Source organism: Pseudophryne corroboree, chromosome 2 (assembly GCF_028390025.1).
Source record: "Pseudophryne corroboree isolate aPseCor3 chromosome 2, aPseCor3.hap2, whole genome shotgun sequence".
Taxonomy (NCBI): Eukaryota; Metazoa; Chordata; class Amphibia; order Anura; family Myobatrachidae; genus Pseudophryne; species Pseudophryne corroboree.
In genome coordinates this window covers 266,132,536-266,154,032 of record NC_086445.1, presented here as the reverse complement: position 1 = coordinate 266,154,032, position 21,497 = coordinate 266,132,536, and the positions used below count along the sequence as shown (strand labels likewise).

General features: G+C 47.8%; 1 protein-coding gene across 2 annotated transcripts in view; it reads left to right on the top strand.

Moving 5' to 3' along the window:
• Positions 1 to 21,497, top strand: part of ACVR1B (activin A receptor type 1B) — a 133,383-nt gene that overhangs the window by 79,513 nt on the left and 32,373 nt on the right. For both annotated transcript variants that reach the window (XM_063952783.1, XM_063952784.1), the window contains exons 3-4: positions 2,067 to 2,309; positions 15,669 to 15,899. In XM_063952783.1, the coding sequence (XP_063808853.1) occupies positions 2,067 to 2,309; positions 15,669 to 15,899 (474 nt within the window). The remainder of the gene's footprint in view (positions 1 to 2,066; positions 2,310 to 15,668; positions 15,900 to 21,497) is intronic.

Below are 21,497 nucleotides of genomic sequence, written 5' to 3'. Positions count from 1 at the left end.
GGCGACTGCAAGAAGATTGACGGGAGGAAGGCGGATCCGGGAGGCAACTCACCGTTTTCGGGAAATGGTGAGTCAACGCAGGCGTTTGGAGGGCGGATGTCTGACGTCAATTCCGGGACCTGCATCGCTGGATCGATCGCACAGGGTAAGTAAGTCTTACCCTGGTCTTCTTTAACAGGAAACTTTTTTTGCATAGCAGGGCTGCACAAGCGTACGCAGCCCTGCTATGCAGAAATATACTCTCACATAGGTGGAGTCTTGTTGAACGCACTGGCAACAAAAAGTTGCTATGTGCGATCAACTCTGAATGACCCCCTATGCCTTTGATACCTTTGCCTTTCAGGACGCTGCGTTCGGGTGAACGATTCTCCTGTCCAATCAGGAGCGTCCCTTCCACTAAATTTGCTTTGTGACATCCCAATGTATATCCTGTGGATACTTCTGTGGACCCTGCAGGAGAAATATGTAGTTATGGTAGACCTACTGTCGATAACTCTATTTCTCCTAAGTCCACAGTATCCATAGGGATCCCACTTTGACACACCTGATTCGAGGATCCGTACACTTACACAGTTCCATACAAGAAGGAAGAGGTTAGTTTGTATGTTGTTCTCGCCTGATTAGGGCTCTCTATGATGCTCCTGCCTTGAGCTTTGGAAAATAACTGAATTGCCTGAGCCATTAGGCTGGGATATAGGAGACTGTCCCTTTGCATTCTGGGAGGCCGAAAGCTTTGCTCTTTGGTGCCATTCCGCTGACGCTACCTCATATCCCAATGTATAACCTATGGATACTGTGGACTTAGGATAAAAAGTTATCGACTGTAAGTCTACCGTAACTACATATTTACATGCATACATGTCAACTTGCTGGAAGTAGCAATTCAAAGACTAGGTTATACTGTGGCTATAAAGGGATGCACATGGTCAGCAACAATACTCAAGTAGTCTGTGGCATTTAAACAATACTCAGTATCAATATGTGTTCCAAGAAAACATTCCCGCATCATTACATCACCACCAGTGTGAGCTGGACGGATCCATGGATCTTTTATTCATTCTAAATTCTGAACCTATCTGCATGTCGCTATAGAAATTGAGAATCCTTAGACCAGGTGACATTTTTCCAATCTTAAGGCCCATACACATTAGACGATGTCGCTCCGGTCGGCGGCCGCCTGTACGCACTGAGCGATATGACCGCTCATATCGCTCAGTGACGTCACGCCCCCGCCAGCCCTGCATGAAGGTCCTGGACGACAGTCCACATCCTTCATGCATGCCCTACCGACAGCGACGATCGTTGCCGACCCGCGGGGCCGCGCATCGGTCGTCGCTGGCGGCATACACACTTGATGATATAATGAGCGATGTTGCTCAAGGAGGGGGAAAATGAGCGACGTCGCTCATTTTATCGTTAAGTGTGTATGGACCTTTAAACTGTTCAGTTTTGGTGAGCATGTGCCACTCTATCCTACTTTTAGCTGACAGGAGTGAAATCTGTTGTGATCATCTTTGCTGTTGCCCATCTGATTCAAGGCTGGATGTACTGTTGTATGTTCAGAGATGATCTTCTGCATACCCATGTTGTGATGCATTGCTATTTTAATTACCGTACTGTTACCTTCCTGTCAGAATGAACTAGTCTGGCCATTCTCCTCTTACATCATCATTAGCAAGGCATTTTCAACTACAAAACTTGGATGTTTGTTTTTTTTGCACATCATTTCTTCTAAACTGTAGAGATTGTAGCACATTAAAATACCAGATCAGCAGTTTCTGAGGTAACCAGCAATCACTCCACACTTAAAAGCCTTTAGATCTTTTTTTTTCTTCCTTGTCTGGTGTGTGGAACCTTTTGTCCATGTCTGCATGCTTTTGTGCATTGAGATGCACCTCGTGATTTTGGCTGATTACATATCTGCTTTAACGAGCAGGTGTACCAAAGAAAGTAGCCATGTATCTCCTACCTTTTATATACACGGTATAAAAGTTCCCTTTGTGATTCTAATTAATCTGATGAATAATATTGTGAAGTGATCTGTTTTTATGGCTTTCTTTTTCTAGGTTACACAAAAGATGAAACTCCATCAGGCTGGGGCCCTGTGGAACTTGTGGCTGTCATTGCTGGCCCAGTGTTTCTCCTTGGCGTTATCCTCATTGTGGTGGTATTGTTCCACTACCATCAGCGAGTTTACCACAACCGCCAGAGACTTGACTTGGAGGACCCATCCTGTGAAATGTATCTGGCAAAAGATAAAACTCTTCCAGACCTGATCTATGACCTATCTACATCAGGTTCTGGCTCAGGTAAAGTTCTTAGTATTTATTATTATGATCAAATTTGTGAGCATATGTTTATAGATGGTTGTGTACTGTAATTTCAAAGAGAACTTGACCTGGAATTTATTGTAATATTGCTGGTCGTGCAATCAAATCCAGTGCTGGCTGTGATGGTGGCAATTACAAAGGATTTCAAGTGCCAAGTATGTGATGATATTTATGGTGTAGAGCCGCTGTATCCGGGACTGCACGCAGGTATCTTGGGAACATTTATAGGCTTTATCGGTTGATAATATCTTTTTCTTTGTTCTACATTGTGAGCTTGTAGTTGTGACTTGTTAACTTTAAATAAAACTTGATAGGTGCTTGTGTAAATGGCTAAGTACAGTTTGTATTCTGAAGATTAGGAAAAGCTGATGAACAGAGCCTGGTAGGAGGTGTTTGTAATGTTCCCAAACATCTAATATGTAAAAATGTAATGCTGAGAAATGTAACGAATTTCCCATGGACCTGTGAGAGTTCTGGGATCCACAACACTTCGTAGTTGCTGTTTGTGCATGGTCATTGTGCTACAGCATGTTAATATAAAGGGTCAAAACATTTCTTTTGTGCCTATTAATAAAACATGTAGCATTTAGGGAAGCCAATCCCGGCCATTTTTTCAATCCCGGGTATCGGGATTGAAAAATGGCCAATCCCGGGATACCCGGGATAGGCTTTTACCTAGGTGGCCGCCCCCTCGCCCCACCCCACCCCTGTCCGCCCCGCACATATAACTCACCATATACCGGGGGCGGGCAGGAGGGAAACACCGTGTGAACACTGCTGCCGTCTCCCAGCAGCAGCTAACCGAGCAGCGTGACCTCTCACGCTGCGCTGGGGACCCAGAAGCAGGAAGCCGGGCAGCGTTTGAGCATCCTGTGGACGCTCAACGCTAATCCCTCAATCCCCGGGATTGGAGCTTCCAATCCCGGGATTGAATCCCGGCCATTTTTGGGCCTAAATCCCGGGATCCCGCCGATCCCTAACCCCTGGCTTGGCCACCATAGTAGCATTTACTGCAGGACAAAAAAACTCTACTTGCAGTCATAACATTGTTTAAAAAAAGGTCCACATGGTGACATAATTGTACGTGGTCCGTGTCACCATAGGATACATGGCCATTGGACTTAGTGTATGTGGTTCCCTGCATACATCCCCCCTAACCTCTGTGGTAACATCCCGTGCCCCCCCCCCCCTCGCCACCATCACTACACAACACCCACCCTTGACTTCCCCATCCTATTCCTGGATGTGTTGCTACAGGGTTAAGAAGCTGAGAAATATCGGTGTAGTATGTCTCTCCAGGGTCTCAACTGTATCTGTATTTCCTGGGAGCCACAAAAAAAGGAGCCTTCCAGAGGATGTATTATGTATCACTTGTTAAGTTTTATCACTTTAATAATCTTCAGCTCTCCTAATTTATCAAGCACTGTTAGCATCAAATGACATATCTCACTATTCAAAAGTGAGTAACACTCTGTGGCACTGATTTGGACAAATTCCTGCTTCTATACAATCGGGTGCCACCTGCCATTATTTCTCCAGAATACAGCTATTTATGCTATAAAGTGCTTGGTAGCAGTTGTTTTGTGCAGACTTTTGCCCTATCTGGCAAGTAGAAAAGCTTGTAAATTTTATTCTTTACATTACAGTTCTCATTCTTTGTGCATCCAAGTTTCTGTTATAGTGAATATCTTTATTGAAGAGGATGACAGATTTTTTTTTTTTTTGCGACTAGAAACTTATTGACTTAATATCCGAATCGTTAACTAAGGTTGATAGTGTCTTGACCATTTGGTCTATAGAGGTAAGTGGTATTAGCTAGGGAGTGTGGTGCTGCTGTCATCATCTTTAGCGTAACCATGTTCCACAACAAATACATTAGTGAAACAATAGTTAATACACAACAGAATAGGTCATAAAGACTGTATCACAGGGGTGTTCTCAACTAGACTGTTGTGATATGAAAATTATTTATAGGCTTGTGGGCACAAGAAAAAAAAATCTTTTTTCTCTAACGTCCTAGTGGATGCTGGGGACTCCGTCAGGACCATGGGGAATAGCGGGCTCCGCAGGAGACAGGGCACATCTAAAAAAGCTTTTAGGTCACATGGTGCGTACTGGCTCCTCCCCCTATGACCCTCCTCCAAGCCTCAGTTAGGTTTTTGTGCCCGTCCGAGAGGGTGCAATCTAGGTGGCTCTCTTAAAGAGCTAGTTAGAAAAGTTTTTTTTTAGGTTTCTAATCAGTGTCTCCTGCTGGCGACAGGAGCACTGCAACGAGGGACTTAGGGGAGAGACTTGCAACTCACCTGCCTGCAGGAGGATTGAAGTCTTAGGCTACTGGACACTGAGCTCCAGAGGGAGTCGGAACACAGGTCAGCCTGGGGTTCGTCCCGGAGCCGCGCCGCCGATCCCCCTTACAGACGCTGAAGAACGGCAGAACGGAGGTCCGGAAACAGGCGGCAGAAGACTTCAGTCTTCATAGAGGTAGCGCACAGCACTGCAGCTGTGCGCCATTGTTGCTACACGGCTCACGGATCTCGGTCACGGAGGGTGCAGGGCGCTGCTGGGGGCGCCCTGGGCAGCAATATAGAGTACCTTAGAGGCAAATAAATACATCACATATAGCCATTAAGGCTATATGTATGTATTTAACCCAGGCCAGTTTATTAGAAAAACCGGGAGAAAAGCCCGCCGGAAAAGGGGCGGAGCTTATTCTCCTCAGCACTCGGCGCCATTTTCCTGCACGGCTCCGCTGGTGAGGAAGGCTCCCACGACTCTCCCCTGCACTGCACTACAGAAACAGGGTAACAAAGAGAGGGGGGGCAAAAATTGGCGATATAAATATATATTGAGAGCGCATATATAAAAACAACACCTTCTAGGGTTGTTATATACTGTATAGCGCTTTTGGTGTGTGCTGGCAAACTCTCCCTCTGTCTCCCCAAAGGGCTAGGAGGGTCCTGTCTTCAATAGAGCATTCACTGTGTGGCTGCTGTGTGTGTCGGTACGTGTGTGTCGACATGTATGAGGACGAAGTTGGTGTGGAGGCAGAGCAATTGCCGATGATGGTAATGTCACCCCCTAGGGAGTCGACACCGGAATGGATGGCTTTGGTTATGGAATTACGTGATAATGTCAGCACATTACAAAAGTCAGTTGACGAAATGAGACGCCCGGCAAACCAGTTAGTACCGGTTCAGGCATCTCAGACACCGTCAGGGGCTGTAAAACGTCCCTTACCTCAGTCAGTCGACACGGGTACCGACACAGATGAATCTAGTGTCGACGGTGAGGAAGTAAACGTATTTTCCAATAGGGCCACACGTTATATGATCACGGCAATGAAGGAGGCTTTGCAGCTCTCTGATACTACTGGTACCTCAAAAAGGGGTATTATGTGGGGGGTGAAAAAACTACCTGTATTTTTCCCAGAATCAGAGGAATTGAATGATGTGTGTGATGAAGCGTGGGTTACCCCCGATAGAAAAATGCTAATTTCAAAGAAGTTGTTGGCATTATACCCTTTCCCACCAGAGGTTAGGGCGCGCTGGGAATCACCCCCTAAGGTGGATAAGGCGCTCACACGTTTATCAAAGCAAGTGGCGTTGCCGTCTCCTGATACGGCCGCCCTCAAGGATCCAGCAGATAGGAGGCTGGAAACTACACTGAAGAGTATATACACACATACGGGTGTTATACTGCGACCGGCAATAGCCTCAGCCTGGATGTGCAGTGCTGGGGTAGTGTGGTTGGATTCTCTGACTGAAAATATTGAGACCCTGGATAGGGACAGTATTTTATTGACTCTAGAGCAATTAAAGGATGCTTTTCTTTATATGCGAGATGCTCAGAGGGATGTTTGTACTCTAGCATCAAGAGTAAGCGCGATGTCCATATCTGCTAGAAGAAGTTTATGGACGCGACAGTGGTCAGGTGATGCGGATTCCAAGAGGCATATGGAAGTATTGCCATATAAAGGAGAGGAATTGTTTGGGGTCGGTCTTTCGGACCTGGTGACCACGGCAACTGCCGGCAAATCCACCTTTTTACCTCAGACCCCTTCACAACAGAAAAAGACACCGTCTTTTCAGCCGCAGTCCTTTCGCTCCTATAAAAAGCGACCAAAAGGACAGTCTTATCTGCCGAGAGGCAGAGGAAAGGGTAAGAAAGGGCAGCACGCAGCCCCTGCCCAGGAACAGAAGCCCGCCCCGGCTTCTACAAAGCCATCAGCATGACGCTGGGGCTTTACAAGCGGACCCAGGAACGGTGGGGGGTCGACTCAAGATTTTCAGCAATCAATGGGCTCACTCACAAGTGGACCCGTGGGTCCTGCAGATAATATCTCAGGGTTACATGCTGGAGTTCGAAAGGTTTCCCCCTCGCCGGTTCCTAAAGTCTGCTTTACCAACGTCTCCCTCAGAAAGGACGTCGGTTTTGGAAGCCATTCACAAGCTGTATTCTCAGCAGGTGATAGTCAAGGTACCCCTCCTACAACAGGGAAAGGGGTATTATTCCACACTATTTGTGGTACCGAAGCCGGACGGTTCGGTAAGACCTATTCTAAATCTGAAATCCTTGAACCTGTACATACAGAAATTCAAGTTCAAAATGGAGTCACTCAGAGCAGTGATAGCGAATCTGGAAGACGGGGACTTCATGGTGTCCCTGGACATAAAGGATGCTTATCTGCATGTCCCAATTTACCCCTCACACCAAGGGTATCTCAGGTTCGTGATACAAGACTGTCATTATCAGTTTCAAACGATGCCGTTTGGTTTGTCTACGGCCCCTCGGGTCTTTACCAAGGTAATGACCGAAATGATGGTTCTTCTACGAAGAAAAGGCGTATTAATTATCCCTTACTTGGACGATCTCCTGATAAGGGCAAAGTCCAGAGAACAGCTGGAAGTCGGTGTAGCACTAACCCAGGTAGTGCTCCAGCAACACGGGTGGATTCTGAATCTTCCAAAATCTCAATTGACCCCGACAACTCGTCTGCTGTTCCTGGGAATGATTCTGGACACGGTTCAGAAAAAGGTGTTTCTCCCGGAGGAAAAAGCAAGGGAGTTATCCGAACTTGTCAGGAACCTCCTAAAACCAGGAACGGTGTCAGTACATCAATGCACAAGAGTCCTGGGAAAGATGGTGGCTTCGTACGAAGCGATTCCATTCGGCAGATTCCATGCACGGACATTTCAGTGGGATCTGCTGGACAAATGGTCCGGATCGCATCTGCACATGCATCAGCGGATAGCACTGTCACCAAGAACAAGGTTGTCTCTCCTGTGGTGGCTGCAGACTGCCCATCTGTTAGTGGGCCGCAGATTCGGCATACAGGACTGGGTCCTGGTGACTACGGATGCCAGCCTACGAGGTTGGGGAGCAGTCACAAAGGGAAGAAATTTCCAGGGCGTGTGGTCAAGCCTGGAGACGTCTCTTCACATAAATATACTGGAGCTAAGAGCGATCTACAATGCTCTAAGTCTGGCAAAACCGCTGCTTCAGGGTCAGCCGGTGTTGATCCAGTCCGACAACATCACGGCAGTCGCCCACGTAAACCGACAAGGCGGCACGAGAAGCAGGAGTGCAATGGCAGAAGCGGCAAGGATTCTGCGCTGGGCGGAGAATCATGTCATAGCACTGTCAGCAGTGTTCATCCCGGGAGTGGACAACTGGGAAGCAGATTTCCTCAGCAGACACGACCTTCACCCGGGAGAGTGGGGACTTCATCCAGAAGTTTTCCACATGATTGTGAACCGTTGGGAAAAACCAAAGGTAGACATGATGGCGTCTCGCCTCAACAAAAAATTGGACAGGTATTGCGCCAGGTCAAGAGACCCTCAGGCAATAGCTGTGGACGCTCTGGTAACACCGTGGGTGTACCAATCAGTGTATGTGTTCCCTCCTCTGCCTCTCATACCAAAGGTGCTGAGAATTATACGGAAAAGAGGAGTAAGAACGATACTGGTGGCTCCGGACTGGCCAAGGAGAACTTGGTATCCGGAACTTCAAGAGATGCTCACGGAGGATCCGTGGCCTCTACCTCTGAGAAGGGATCTGCTTCAGCAGGGACCTTTGTATGTTCCAAGACTTACCGCGTCTGCGTTTGACGGCATGGCGGTTGAACGCCGGATTCTAAAAGAAAAGGGCATTCCAGAGGAAGTTATTCCTACCTTGATTAAGGCTAGGAAGGAAGTGACTGTACAACATTATCACCGCATTTGGCGAAAATATGTTGCGTGGTGTGAGGCCAAGAAGGCTCCAACGGAAGAATTTCAATTGGGTCGATTCTTACATTTCCTGCAAGCAGGATTGTCTATGGGCCTAAAATTGGGGTCTATTAAAGTTCAAATTTCGGCCTTATCAATTTTCTTCCAGAAGGAATTGGCGTCAGTGCCTGAAGTATAAACTTTTGTCAAAGGTGTACTACATATACAACCCCCAATAGTGCCTCCAGTGGCACCGTGGGATTTGAACGTGGTTCTAAATTTTCTCAAATCTCATTGGTTTGAGCCGTTAAAATCGGTAGAATTAAAATACCTTACATGGAAGGTAACCATGCTGTTGGCCCTGGCTTCTGCCAGGAGAGTTTCAGAGTTGGCAGCTTTGTCATACAAGAGCCCATATCTGATATTCCATTCGGACAGGGCAGAATTGAGGACGCGTCCTCAATTTCTCCCTAAGGTGGTTTCGGCATTTCACTTAAACCAGCCTATTGTGGTGCCTGCGGCTACTAGCGACTTGGAGGACTCCAAGTTACTGGACGTTGTCAGAGCATTAAAAATATATATTTCAAGGACAGCTGGAGTCAGAAAAACTGACTCGTTGTTTACATTGTATGCACCCAACAAGATGGGTGCTCCTGCGTCTAAACAGACGATTGCACGTTGGATCTGTAGCACAATCCAACTTGCACATTCTGTGGCAGGCGTGCCACAGCCTAAATCTGTAAAGGCCCACTCCACAAGGAAGGTGGGCTCATCTTGGGCGGCTGCCCGAGGAGTCTCGGCATTACAACTTTGCCGAGCAGCTACGTGGTCAGGGGAGAACACGTTTGTAAAATTTTACAAATTTGATACTCTGGCTACAGAGGACCTGGAGTTTTCTCATTCGGTGCTGCAGAGTCATCCGCACTCTCCCGCCCGTTTGGGAGCTTTGGTATAATCCCCATGGTCCTGACGGAGTCCCCAGCATCCACTAGGACGTTAGAGAAAATAAGAATTTACTTACCGATAATTCCATTTCTCATAGTCCGTAGTGGATGCTGGGCGCCCATCCCAAGTGCGGATTGTCTGCAATACTTGTACATAGTTATTGTTACAAAAATCGGGTTATTATTGTTGTGAGCCATCTTTTTAGAGGCTACTTCATTTTGTTATCATACTGTTAACTGGGTTCAGATCACAAGTTGTATGGTGTGATTGGTGTGGCTGGTATGAGTCTTACCCGGGATTCAAGATCCTTCCTTATTGTGTACGCTCGTCCGGGCACAGTACCTAACTGAGGCTTGGAGGAGGGTCATAGGGGGAGGAGCCAGTACGCACCATGTGACCTAAAAGCTTTTTTAGATGTGCCCTGTCTCCTGCGGAGCCCGCTATTCCCCATGGTCCTGACGGAGTCCCCAGCATCCACTACGGACTATGAGAAATAGAATTATCGGTAAGTAAATTCTTATTTTTGTTTTGTTTGTGTTGCTAAATATATTTCTCTAACGTCCTAGTGGATGCTGGGGACTCCGAAAGGACCATGGGGAATAGCGGCTCCGCAGGAGACTGGGCACAAAAGTAAAAAGCTTTAGGACTACCTGGTGTGCACTGGCTCCTCCCCCTATGACCCTCCTCCAAGCCTCAGTTAAGATTTTGTGCCCGAACGAGAAGGGTGCAATCTAGGTGGCTCTCCTGAGCTGCTTAGAGTAAAAGTTTAAAGTAGGTTTTTTATTTTCAGTGAGACCTGCTGGCAACAGGCTCACTGCATCGAGGGACTAAGGGGAGAAGAAGCGAACTCACCTGCGTGCAGCGTGGATTGGGCTTCTTAGGCTACTGGACATTAGCTCCAGAGGGACGATCACAGGCCCAGCCATGGTTGGGTCCCGGAGCCGCGCCGCCGGCCCCCTTACAGAGCCAGAAGAGTGAAGAGGTCCGGAAAATCGGCGGCAGAAGACGTCCTGTCTTCAATAAGGTAGCGCACAGCACCGCAGCTGTGCGCCATTGCTCTCAGCACACTTCACACTCCGGTCACTGAGGGTGCAGGGCGCTGGGGGGGGGCGCCCTGGGACGCAATGAAAATACCTTAAATGGCTAAAAATACATCACATATAGCTCCTGGGCTATATGGATGTATTTAACCCCTGCCAGTTTTCCACAAAAAAGCGGGAGAAAGGCCGCCGAAAAAGGGGCGGAGCCTATATCCTCAGCACACAAGCGCCATTTTTTCCTCACAGCTCCGTTGGAGGAAGGCTCCCTGACTCTCCCCTGCAGTCCTGCACTACAGAAACAATGTAAAACAAGAGAGGGGGGGCACTAAATTGGCATATTAATATATACAGCAGCTATATTAGGGAAAAACACTTATATAAGATTATCCATATATATATATATATATATATATATATATATATATATATAGCGCTCTGGTGTGTGCTGGCAAACTCTCCCTCTGTCTCCCCAAAGGGCTAGTGGGGTCCTGTCCTCTATCAGAGCATTCCCTGTGTGTCGGTACGCTGTGTCGACATGTATGAGGAGGAAAATGGTGTGGAGGCGGAGCAATTGCCTGTGTTAGTGATGTCAACCCCTAGGGAGTCGACACCTGACTGGATGGTCTTATGGAAAGAATTACGTGATAGTGTCGGCACTTTACAAAAGACTGTTGACGACATGAGACAGCCGGCAAATCAGTTAATACCTGTACAGGCGTCTCAAACACCGTCAGGGGCTATAAAACGCCCGTTACCTCAGGTCGATACAGACACTGACACGGACACTGACTCCAGTGTCGACGGTGAGGAAACTAACGTATTTTCCAGTAGGGCCACACGTTACATGATCACGGCAATGAAGGAGGTTTTGAACATTTCTGATACTACAAGTACCACAAAAAAGGGTATTATGTGGGGTGTGAAAAAACTACCCGTAGTTTTTCCTGAATCAGATGAATTAAATGAGGTGTGTGATGAAGCGTGGGTTTCCCCCGATAAAAAACTGCTAATTTCTAAAAAGTTATTGGCATTATACCCTTTCCCGCCAGAGGTTAGGGCGCGTTGGGAAACACCCCCTAGCGTAGATAAGGCGCTCACACGCTTATCAAAACAAGTGGCGTTACCGTCCCCTGATACGGCCGCCCTCAAGGAACCAGCTGATAGGAAGCTGGAAAATATCCTTAAAAGTATATACACACATACTGGTATTATACTGCGACCTGCAATCGCCTCAGCCTGGATGTGCAGTGCTGGGGTGGCTTGGTCGGATTCCCTGACTGAAAATATTGATACCCTGGACAGGGACAATATATTATTGACTATAGAGCATTTAAAGGATGCATTTCTATATATGCGAGATGCACAGAGGGATATTTGCACTCTGGCATCAAGAGTAAGTGCGATGTCCATTTCTGCCAGAAGAGGATTATGGACGCGACAGTGGTCAGGGGATGCGGATTCCAAACGGCATATGGAAGTATTGCCGTATAAAGGGGAGGAGTTATTTGGGGTCGGTCTATCGGACCTGCTGGCCACGGCAACGGCTGGAAAATCCACCTTTTTACCCCAAGTCACCTCGCAGCAGAAAAAGATACCGTCTTTTCAGGCTCAGTCCTTTCGTCCCCATAAGGGCAAGCGGGCAAAAGGCCACTCATATCTGCCCCGGGGCAGAGGAAGGGGAAAAAGACTGCAGCAGACAGCCTCTTCCCACGAACAGAAGCCCTCCCCCGCTTCTGCCAAGTCCTCAGCATGACGCTGGGGCCTTACAAGCGGACTCAGGCACGGTGGGGGCCCGTCTCAAGAATTTCAGCGCGCAGTGGGCTCACTCGCAAGTGGACCCCTGGATCCTGCAGGTAGTATCTCAGGGGTACAAATTGGAATTCGAGACGTCTCCCCCTCGCCGGTTCCTGAAGTCTGCTTTACCAACGTCTCCCCCCGACAGGGAGGCGGTATTGGAAGCCATTCACAAGCTGTATTCCCAGCAGGTGATAATCAAGGTACCCCTCCTGCAACAGGGAAAGGGGTATTATTCCACGCTGTTTGTGGTACCGAAGCCGGACGGCTCGGTGAGACCCATTTTAAATCTGAAATCCTTGAACACTTACATAAAAAGGTTCAAGTTCAAGATGGAGTCACTCAGAGCAGTGATAGCGAACCTGGAAGAAGGGGACTATATGGTGTCTCTGGACATCAAGGATGCCTACCTCCATGTCCCAATTTGCCCTTCTCACCAAGGGTACCTCAGGTTTGTGGTACAGAACTGTCACTATCAGTTTCAGACGCTGCCGTTTGGATTGTCCACGGCACCCCGGGTCTTTACTAAGGTAATGGCCGAAATGATGATTCTTCTTCGAAGAAAAGGCGTCTTAATTATCCCTTACTTGGACGATCTCCTGATAAGGGCAAGGTCCAGAGAACAGTTAGAGGTCGGAGTAGCACTATCTCAAGTAGTACTACGACAGCACGGATGGATTCTAAATATTCCAAAATCGCAGCTGATTCCGACGACACGTCTGCTGTTCCTAGGGATGATTCTGGACACAGTACAGAAAAATGTGTTTCTCCCGGAGGAGAAGGCCAAGGAGTTATCCGACCTAGTCAGGAACCTCCTAAGACCAGGCCAAGTGTCAGTACATCAATGCACAAGGGTCCTGGGAAAGATGGTGGCTTCTTACGAAGCGATTCCATTCGGCAGATTCCACGCAAGAACTTTCCAGTGGGATCTGCTGGACAAATGGTCCGGATCGCATCTTCAAATGCATCAGCGGATAACCCTGTCTCCAAGGACAAGGGTGTCTCTCCTGTGGTGGTTACAGAGTGCTCATCTCCTAGAGGGCCGCAGATTCGGCATTCAGGATTGGGTCCTGGTGACCACGGATGCCAGCCTGAGAGGCTGGGGAGCAGTCACACAGGGAAAAAATTTCCAGGGCTTGTGGTCAAGCATGGAAACGTCAATTCACATAAATATCCTGGAACTAAGGGCCATTTACAATGCCCTAAGTCAGGCAAGACCTCTGCTTCAGGGTCAGCAGGTGTTGATCCAGTCGGACAACATCACGGCAGTCGCCCACGTAAACAGACAGGGCGGCACAAGAAGCAGGAGGGCAATGATGGAAGTGGCAAGGATTCTTCGCTGGGCGGAGAATCATGTGATAGCACTGTCAGCAGTGTTCATTCCAGGAGTGGACAACTGGGAAGCAGACTTCCTCAGCAGACACGAGATTGTGAACCGTTGGGAAAAACCAAAGGTGGACATGATGGCGTCCCGCCTCAACAAAAAACTAGACAGATATTGCGCCAGGTCAAGGGACCCTCAGGCAATAGCTGTGGACGCTCTGGTAACACCGTGGGTGTACCAGTCAGTGTATGTGTTCCCTCCTCTTCCTCTCATACCAAAAGTACTGAGAATCATAGGAAGGAGAGGAGTAAAGACTATACTCGTGGCTCCGGATTGGCCAAGAAGGACTTGGTACCCGGAAATTCAAGAGATGCTCACGGAAGACCCGTGGCCTCTACCTCTAAGAAAGGACCTGCTCCAGCAGGGACCATGTCTGTTCCAAGACTTACCGCGGCTGCGTTTGACGGCATGGCGGTTGAACGCCGGATCCTGAAGGAAAAAGGCATTCCGGATGAAGTCATCCCTACCCTGATCAAAGCCAGGAAGGATGTAACCGTACAACATTATCACCGTATTTGGCGTAAATATGTTGCGTGGTGCGAGGCCAGGAAGGCCCCTACAGAGGAATTTCAACTGGGTCGTTTCCTGCATTTCCTGCAAACAGGACTGTCTATGGGTCTCAAATTGGGGTCCATTAAGGTTCAAATTTCGGCCCTGTCAATATTCTTCCAAAAAGAACTGGCTTCTGTTCCTGAAGTTCAGACGTTTGTCAAGGGAGTACTGCATATACAGCCTCCTTTTGTGCCTCCAGTGGCACCTTGGGATCTCAATGTAGTTTTGGGATTCCTAAAATCACATTGGTTTGAACCACTCACCACTGTGGACTTAAAATATCTCACATGGAAAGTGGTAATGCTGTTTGCCCTGGCTTCAGCCAGGCGTGTCTCAGAATTGGCGGCTTTATCCTATAAAAGCCCTTACCTAATTTTTCATACGGACAGTGCAGAATTGAGGACTCGTCCTCAATTTCTCCCTAAGGTGGTTTCAGCTTTTCACTTAAACCAGCCTGTGGCTACTAGGGACTTGGAGGATTCCAAGTTGCTGGACGTAGTCAGGGCCCTGAAAATATATGTTTCCAGGACGGCTGGAGTCAGAAAATCTGATTCGCTGTTTATCCTGTATGCACCCAACAAGCTGGGTGCTCCTGCTTCTAAGCAGACGATTGCTCGTTAGATTTGTAGTACAATTCAGCTTGCACATTCTGTGGCAGGCCTGCCACAGCCAAAATCTGTAAAAGCCCATTCCACACGGAAAGTGGGCTCATCTTGGGCGGCTGCCCGAGGGGTCTCGGCTTTACAACTTTGCCGAGCAGCTACTTGGTCAGGGGCAAACACGTTTGCTAAATTCTACAAATTTGATACCCTGGCTGAGGAGGACCTGGAGTTCTCTCATTCGGTGCTGCAGAGTCATCCGCACTCTCCCGCCCGTTTGGGAGCTTTGGTATAATCCCCATGGTCCTTTCGGAGTCCCCAGCATCCACTAGGACGTTAGAGAAAATAAGAATTTACTTACCGATAATTCTATTTCTCATAGTCCGTAGTGGATGCTGGGCGCCAATCCCAAGTGCGGATTGTCTGCATTACTTGTACATAGTTATTGTTACAAAAATCGGGTTATTGTTGTTGTGAGCCATCTTTTCAGAGGCTCCTTCTGTTATCATACTGTTAACTGGGTTCAGATCACAAGTTGTACGGTGTGATTGGTGTGGCTGGTATGAGTCTTACCCGGGATTTCAAAATCCTTCCTTATTGTGTACGCTCGTCCGGGCACAGTATCCTAACTGAGGCTTGGAGGAGGGTCATAGGGGGAGGAGCCAGTGCACACCAGGTAGTCCTAAAGCTTTTTACTTTTGTGCCCAGTCTCCTGCGGAGCCGCTATTCCCCATGGTCCTTTCGGAGTCCCCAGCATCCACTACGGACTATGAGAAATAGAATTATCGGTAAGTAAATTCTTATTATTTTATTCACAGGACTCCCGCTTTTCGTTCAGCGCACTGTAGCAAGGACCATTGTCCTGCAGGAGATCATTGGTAAGGGACGTTTTGGTGAGGTTTGGCGTGGGAAATGGAGAGGAGGCGATGTGGCAGTCAAGATCTTCTCCTCTCGGGAAGAGAGATCGTGGTTTAGAGAGGCAGAGATCTACCAGACTGTGATGCTTCGTCACGAAAACATTTTGGGATTTATTGCAGCAGACAACAAAGGTATAGTGTGTTTATGATTTTGCGATTGCATTGTACATTTGGCTTTATTAACCTCAAACTTGCCATCCATTTTTTGTTTTGTTTTTGAACACAGTTGTCATTCTTACATTGTGTGTGACCCGTATTGTACTATCCCTCCTGTGTCACTGAATGTGATGGTGCAGGATAGTCTCTCTCGATGTGTGATTGGTGAGGCATGGAGATCTGTGTTTGATCTCCCTGTACATAAGTATGAGACTCACAGGGCCCTAATCCTAGTGTGTTTTTTCAACCAGAACTTAAAGTAGACCAATCATACAGTTTTGATAAATATAATACAGGTTGAGTATCCCTTATCCAAAATGCTTGGGACCAGAAGTATTTTGGATATCGGATTTTCCGTATATTTTGGAATAAATGCATACCATAATGAGATATCATTAGTGTCCTCTCTAGGCTGTTTTAGCAAGGCGCCGCACCCTGCCCGTTTTTTAGCAGGCAAAACCTGCCCTCCCGGCGTGTATAGATGCCGTGCGCATGCGCGCGGCATCCATTCACGCATTGGGAGAGAGCTGGGGGAAGCCCAGCACCGACGGAGGTGCTGGGCACGCCCCCAACAGTGACGTCGCCGGCCACAGACGCTCTCTATAGTAGCGTCTGTGGGCCGCACTGCCCCCTAAAATGACGTAGATGTGGCCACGCCCCCTAATTTGCGTGGCCGCACCCCCGTTTCGGACGCGCGTGCAGCAAATGTGCCCCCGGAGTCCGGCGCCCTGCCCCTTTTCACTCCTAGAGTGAACACTATATCATGGCAATATGACCTAAGTCTAAGCACAGAATACATTTATGCTACATATACACCTTATACACACAGCCTGACGGTAATTTTAGCCAATATTTTTAATACTTTTGTGCATTAAACAAAGTGTGTGTACATTCACACAATTCATTTATGTTTCATATACACCATATACATACAGCCTGAATGTCATTTAATACAATATTTTTAATAACTTTGTGTATTAAACAAAGTTTGTGTATATTGAGCCATCAGAAAACAAAAGTTTCGCTATCTCACTCAAAAAATTCCATATTTCGGAATAATCCGTATTCGGAATATTTGGATATGGGATACTCAACCTGTAATGATGTGGCGAAAGAGCCTAATAATAATATACAGCTATTTACACACCTGCAGTTGTTAGGAATAATCTTCTATAAAACGTTACCCCCTTTGGTTTCATAAATGCTTTATGCATTATTTAAACTAGTGGCTGGTGTGGTTCCTTTTACACTGATCTCCTATGATCATTCAGACTCTGAATGCTGGTTGCTTGATGATCGTACGTTGTCCTTGGGTGCACCATGTGCATGTTCCTGCTAGCACATGGTGCGTTCACACTCATTAATACTCATGAATATTCATATCTGTCTAAAAAAATTAACAACTTCATGCTGTCATCTAAAAAAAAGACTATATAAAAAACTTTACACGCAGCAAATGTACCATATTTATGTGCTGTCTAAAGAGTTTTCTGTTTTGTTATATATTTATTATGCTATTTATACAATGCGCACATATTGTGCAGCACAGCACTGTGCAACCAAACTTGCCCCATGATGCAGTGTGTAGGGAGCAGGTGCATTTACATTTCCAACGACCTTTTAAATTGTAAATCTGATTATTTATCTGCTTAAAATTGTTTTTCAATGTTACAAATCCACCGATAAATGATTGAATGGACTGATGTTTCTCTATCGTCCTAAGTGGATGCTGGGGTTCCTGAAAGGACCATGGGGAATAGCGGCTCCGCAGGAGACAGGGCACAAAAGTAAAGCTTTTACAGGTCAGGTGGTGTGTACTGGCTCCTCCCCCTATGACCCTCCTCCAGACTCCAGTTAGATTTTTGTGCCCGGCCGAGAAGGGTGCAATTCTAGGTGGCTCTCATAAAGAGCTGCTTAGAGAGTTTAGCTTAGGTTTTTTTATTTTACAGTGATTCCTGCTGGCAACAGGATCACTGCAACGAGGGACAGAGGGGAGAAGAAGTGAACTCACCTGCGTGCAGGATGGATTGGCTTCTTGGCTACTGGACATGAAGCTCCAGAGGGACGATCACAGGTACAGCCTGGATGGTCACCGGAGCCACGCCGCCGGCCCCCTCACAGATGCTGAAGCAAGAAGAGGTCCAGAATCGGCGGCTGAAGACTCCTGCAGTCTTCTTAAGGTAGCGCACAGCACTGCAGCTGTGCGCCATTTTCCTCTCAGCACACTTCACACGGCAGTCACTGAGGGTGCAGGGCGCTGGGGGGGGGGCGCCCTGGGAGGCAAATGAAAACCTTTAAAAAGGCTAAAAATACCTCACATATAGCCCCAGAGGCTATATGGAGATATTTACCCCTGCCTAAATGTACTAAATAGCGGGAGACGAGCCCGCCGGAAAAGGGGCGGGGCCTATCTCCTCAGCACACGGCGCCATTTTCTGTCACAGCTCCGCTGGTCAGGAAGGCTCCCAGGTCTCTCCCCTGCACTGCACTACAGAAACAGGGTATAACAGAGAGGGGGGGCAAAATAAATGGCAATATATTAATATAAAAGCAGCTATAAGGGAGCACTTAATCATAAGGCTATCCCTGTCATATATAGCGCTTTTTGATGTGTGCTGGCAGACTCTCCCTCTGTCTCCCCAAAGGGCTAGTGGGTCCTGTCTTCGTATAGAGCATTCCCTGTGTGTCTGCTGTGTGTCGGTACGTGTGTGTCGACATGTATGAGGACGTTATTGGTGTGGAGGCGGAGCAATTGCCAAATATGAGGATGTCACCTCCTAGGGGGTCGACACCAGAATGGATGCCTTTATTTGTGGAATTACGGGATAGCGTCAACTCGCTTAAGCAGTCGTTGCCGACATGAGGCGGCCGGACACTCAATTAGTGCCTGTCCAGGCGCCTCAAACACCGTCAGGGGCTGTAAAACGTCCCTTGCCTCAGTCGGTCGACACAGACCCAGACACAGGCACTGATTCCGGTGGTGAAGGTGACGAATCAACCGTATTTTCCAGTAGGGCCACACGTTATATGATTTTGGCAATAAAGGAGATGTTACATTTAGCTGATACTACAGGTACCACTAAACAGGGTATTATATGGGGTGTGAAAAAACTACCAGTAGTTTTTACCGAATCAGAAGAATTAAATGACGTGTGTGATGAAGCGTGGGGTGCCCCGATAAAAAACTGCTAATTTCAAAGAAGTTATTGGCTTTATACCCTTTCCCGCCAGAGGTTAGGGAGCGCTGGGAAACACCTCCTAGGGTGGACAAAGCGCTAACACGCTTATCAAAACAAGTGGCGTTACCCTCTCCTGAGACGGCCGCACTTAAAGATCCATCAGATAGGAGGATGGAAAATATCCAAAAAGGTATATACACACATGCAGGTGTTATACTACGACCAGCTATTGCGACTGCCTGGATGTGCAGTGCTGGGGTAGTTTGGTCAGAGTCCCTGATCGAAAATATTGATACCCTGGACAGGGACAATATTTTACTGTCGTTAGAACAAATAAAGGATGCATTTCTTTATATGCGTGATGCACAGAGAGATATCTGCACACTGGCATCACGGGTAAGTGCTATGTCCATTTCGGCCAGAAGAGCTTTATGGACACGACAGTGGACAGGCGATGCGTAGAGGAGTTATTTGGGGTCGGTCTATCGGATTGGGTGGCCACGGCTACGGCCGGGAAATCCACCTTTCTACCTCAAGTCACTCCCCAACAGAAAAAGGCACCGACCTTTCAACCGCAGCCCTTTCGTTCCTTTAAAAATAAGAGAGCAAAGGGCTATTCATATCTGCCACGAGGCAGAGGACGAGGGAAGAGACAGCAACAGGCAGCTCCTTCCCAGGAACAGAAGCCCTCCCCGGCTTCTACAAAAGCCTCAGCATGACGCTGGGGCTTCGCAAGCGGACTCGGGGGCGGTAGGCGGTCGTCTCAAGAATTACAGCGCGCAGTGGGCTCACTCGCAGGTAAATCCCTGGATCCTGCAGATAATATCTCAGGGGTACAGGTTGAAATTAGAGACAGAGCCACCTCGCCGTTTCCTGAAGTCTGCTTTACCAACGTCCCCCTCAGAAAGGGAGACGGTTTTGGAAGCCATTCACAAGCTGTATTCTCAGCAGGTGATAGTCAAGGTACCTCTTCTACAACAAGGGAAGGGGTATTATTCCACTCTTTTTGTGGTACCGAAGCCGGATGGCTCGGTAAGGCCTATTCTAAATCTGAAGTCCTTGAACCTGTACATAAAGAAGTTCAAGTTCAAGATGGAGTCACTCAGAGCAGTGATAGCGAACCTGGAAGAAGGGGACTTTATGGTATCCTTGGACATCACGGATGCGTATCTCCACGTTCCAATTACCCCTCACACCAGGGGTACCTCAGGTTCGTTGTACAAAACTGTCACTATCAGTTTCAGACGCTGCCGTTTGGTTTGTCCACGGCACCTCGGGTCTTTACAAAGGTAATGGCCGAGATAATATTTCTTCTTCGAAGAAAAGGCGTATTAATTATCCCATACTTGGACGATCTCCTAATAAGGGCAAGGTCCAGAGAACAGCTAGAGATGGGTTTAGCACTATCTCAAGAGGTGCTAAAGCAGCACGGATGGATTCTGAATATTCCAAAATCCAAATTAATGCCGACAACTCGTCTGCTGTTCCTGGGGATGATTCTGGACATAGTTCAGAAAAAGGTTTTTCTTCCCGAAGAAAAAGCCAAGGAGTTATCTGACCTGGTCAGGAACCTCCTAAAACCAGGAAAGGTGTCTGTACATCAATGCACAAGAGTCCTGGGAAAAAATGGTAGCTTCTTACGAAGCAATCCCTTTCGGCAGATTCCATGCAAAGGGATCTGTTGGACAAATGGTCAGGGTCGCATCTTCAGATGCACCTGCGGATAACCCTGTCGCCGAGGACAAGGGTATCCCTTCTGTGGTGGTTGCAGGAGGCTCATCTATTGGAGGGCCGCAGATTCGGCATGCAGGATTGGATCCTGGTGACCACGGATGCCAGCCTGAGAGGCTGGGGAGCAGTCACACAGGGAAGAAATTTCCAGGGAGTGTGGTCGAGCCTGAAAAAGTCTCTTCACATAAGCATTCTGGAACTAAGAGCAATCTACAATGCTCTAAGCCAGGCGGAACCTCTGCTTCAAGGAAGACCGGTGTTGATCCAGTCGGACAACATCACGGCAGTCGCCCATGTAAACAGACAGGGCGGCACAAGAAGCAGGAGGGCAATGGCAGAAGCTGCCAGGATCCTTCGCTGGGCGGAGAATCACGTGATAGCACTGTCCGCAGTATTCATCCCGGGCGTGGACAACTGGGAAGCAGACTTCCTCAGCAGACACGACCTTCACCCGGGAGAGTGGGGACTTCATCCAGAAGTTTTCCACATGCTATTAAACCGTTGGGTAAAACCAATGGTGGACATGATGGCGTCTCGCCTCAACAAAACACTGGACAGGTATTGCGCCAGGTCAAGAGATCCGCAGGCAATAGCTGTGGACGCGCTGGTAACACCTTGGGTGTACCAGTCGGTATATGTGTTTCCTCCTCTGCCTCTCATACCA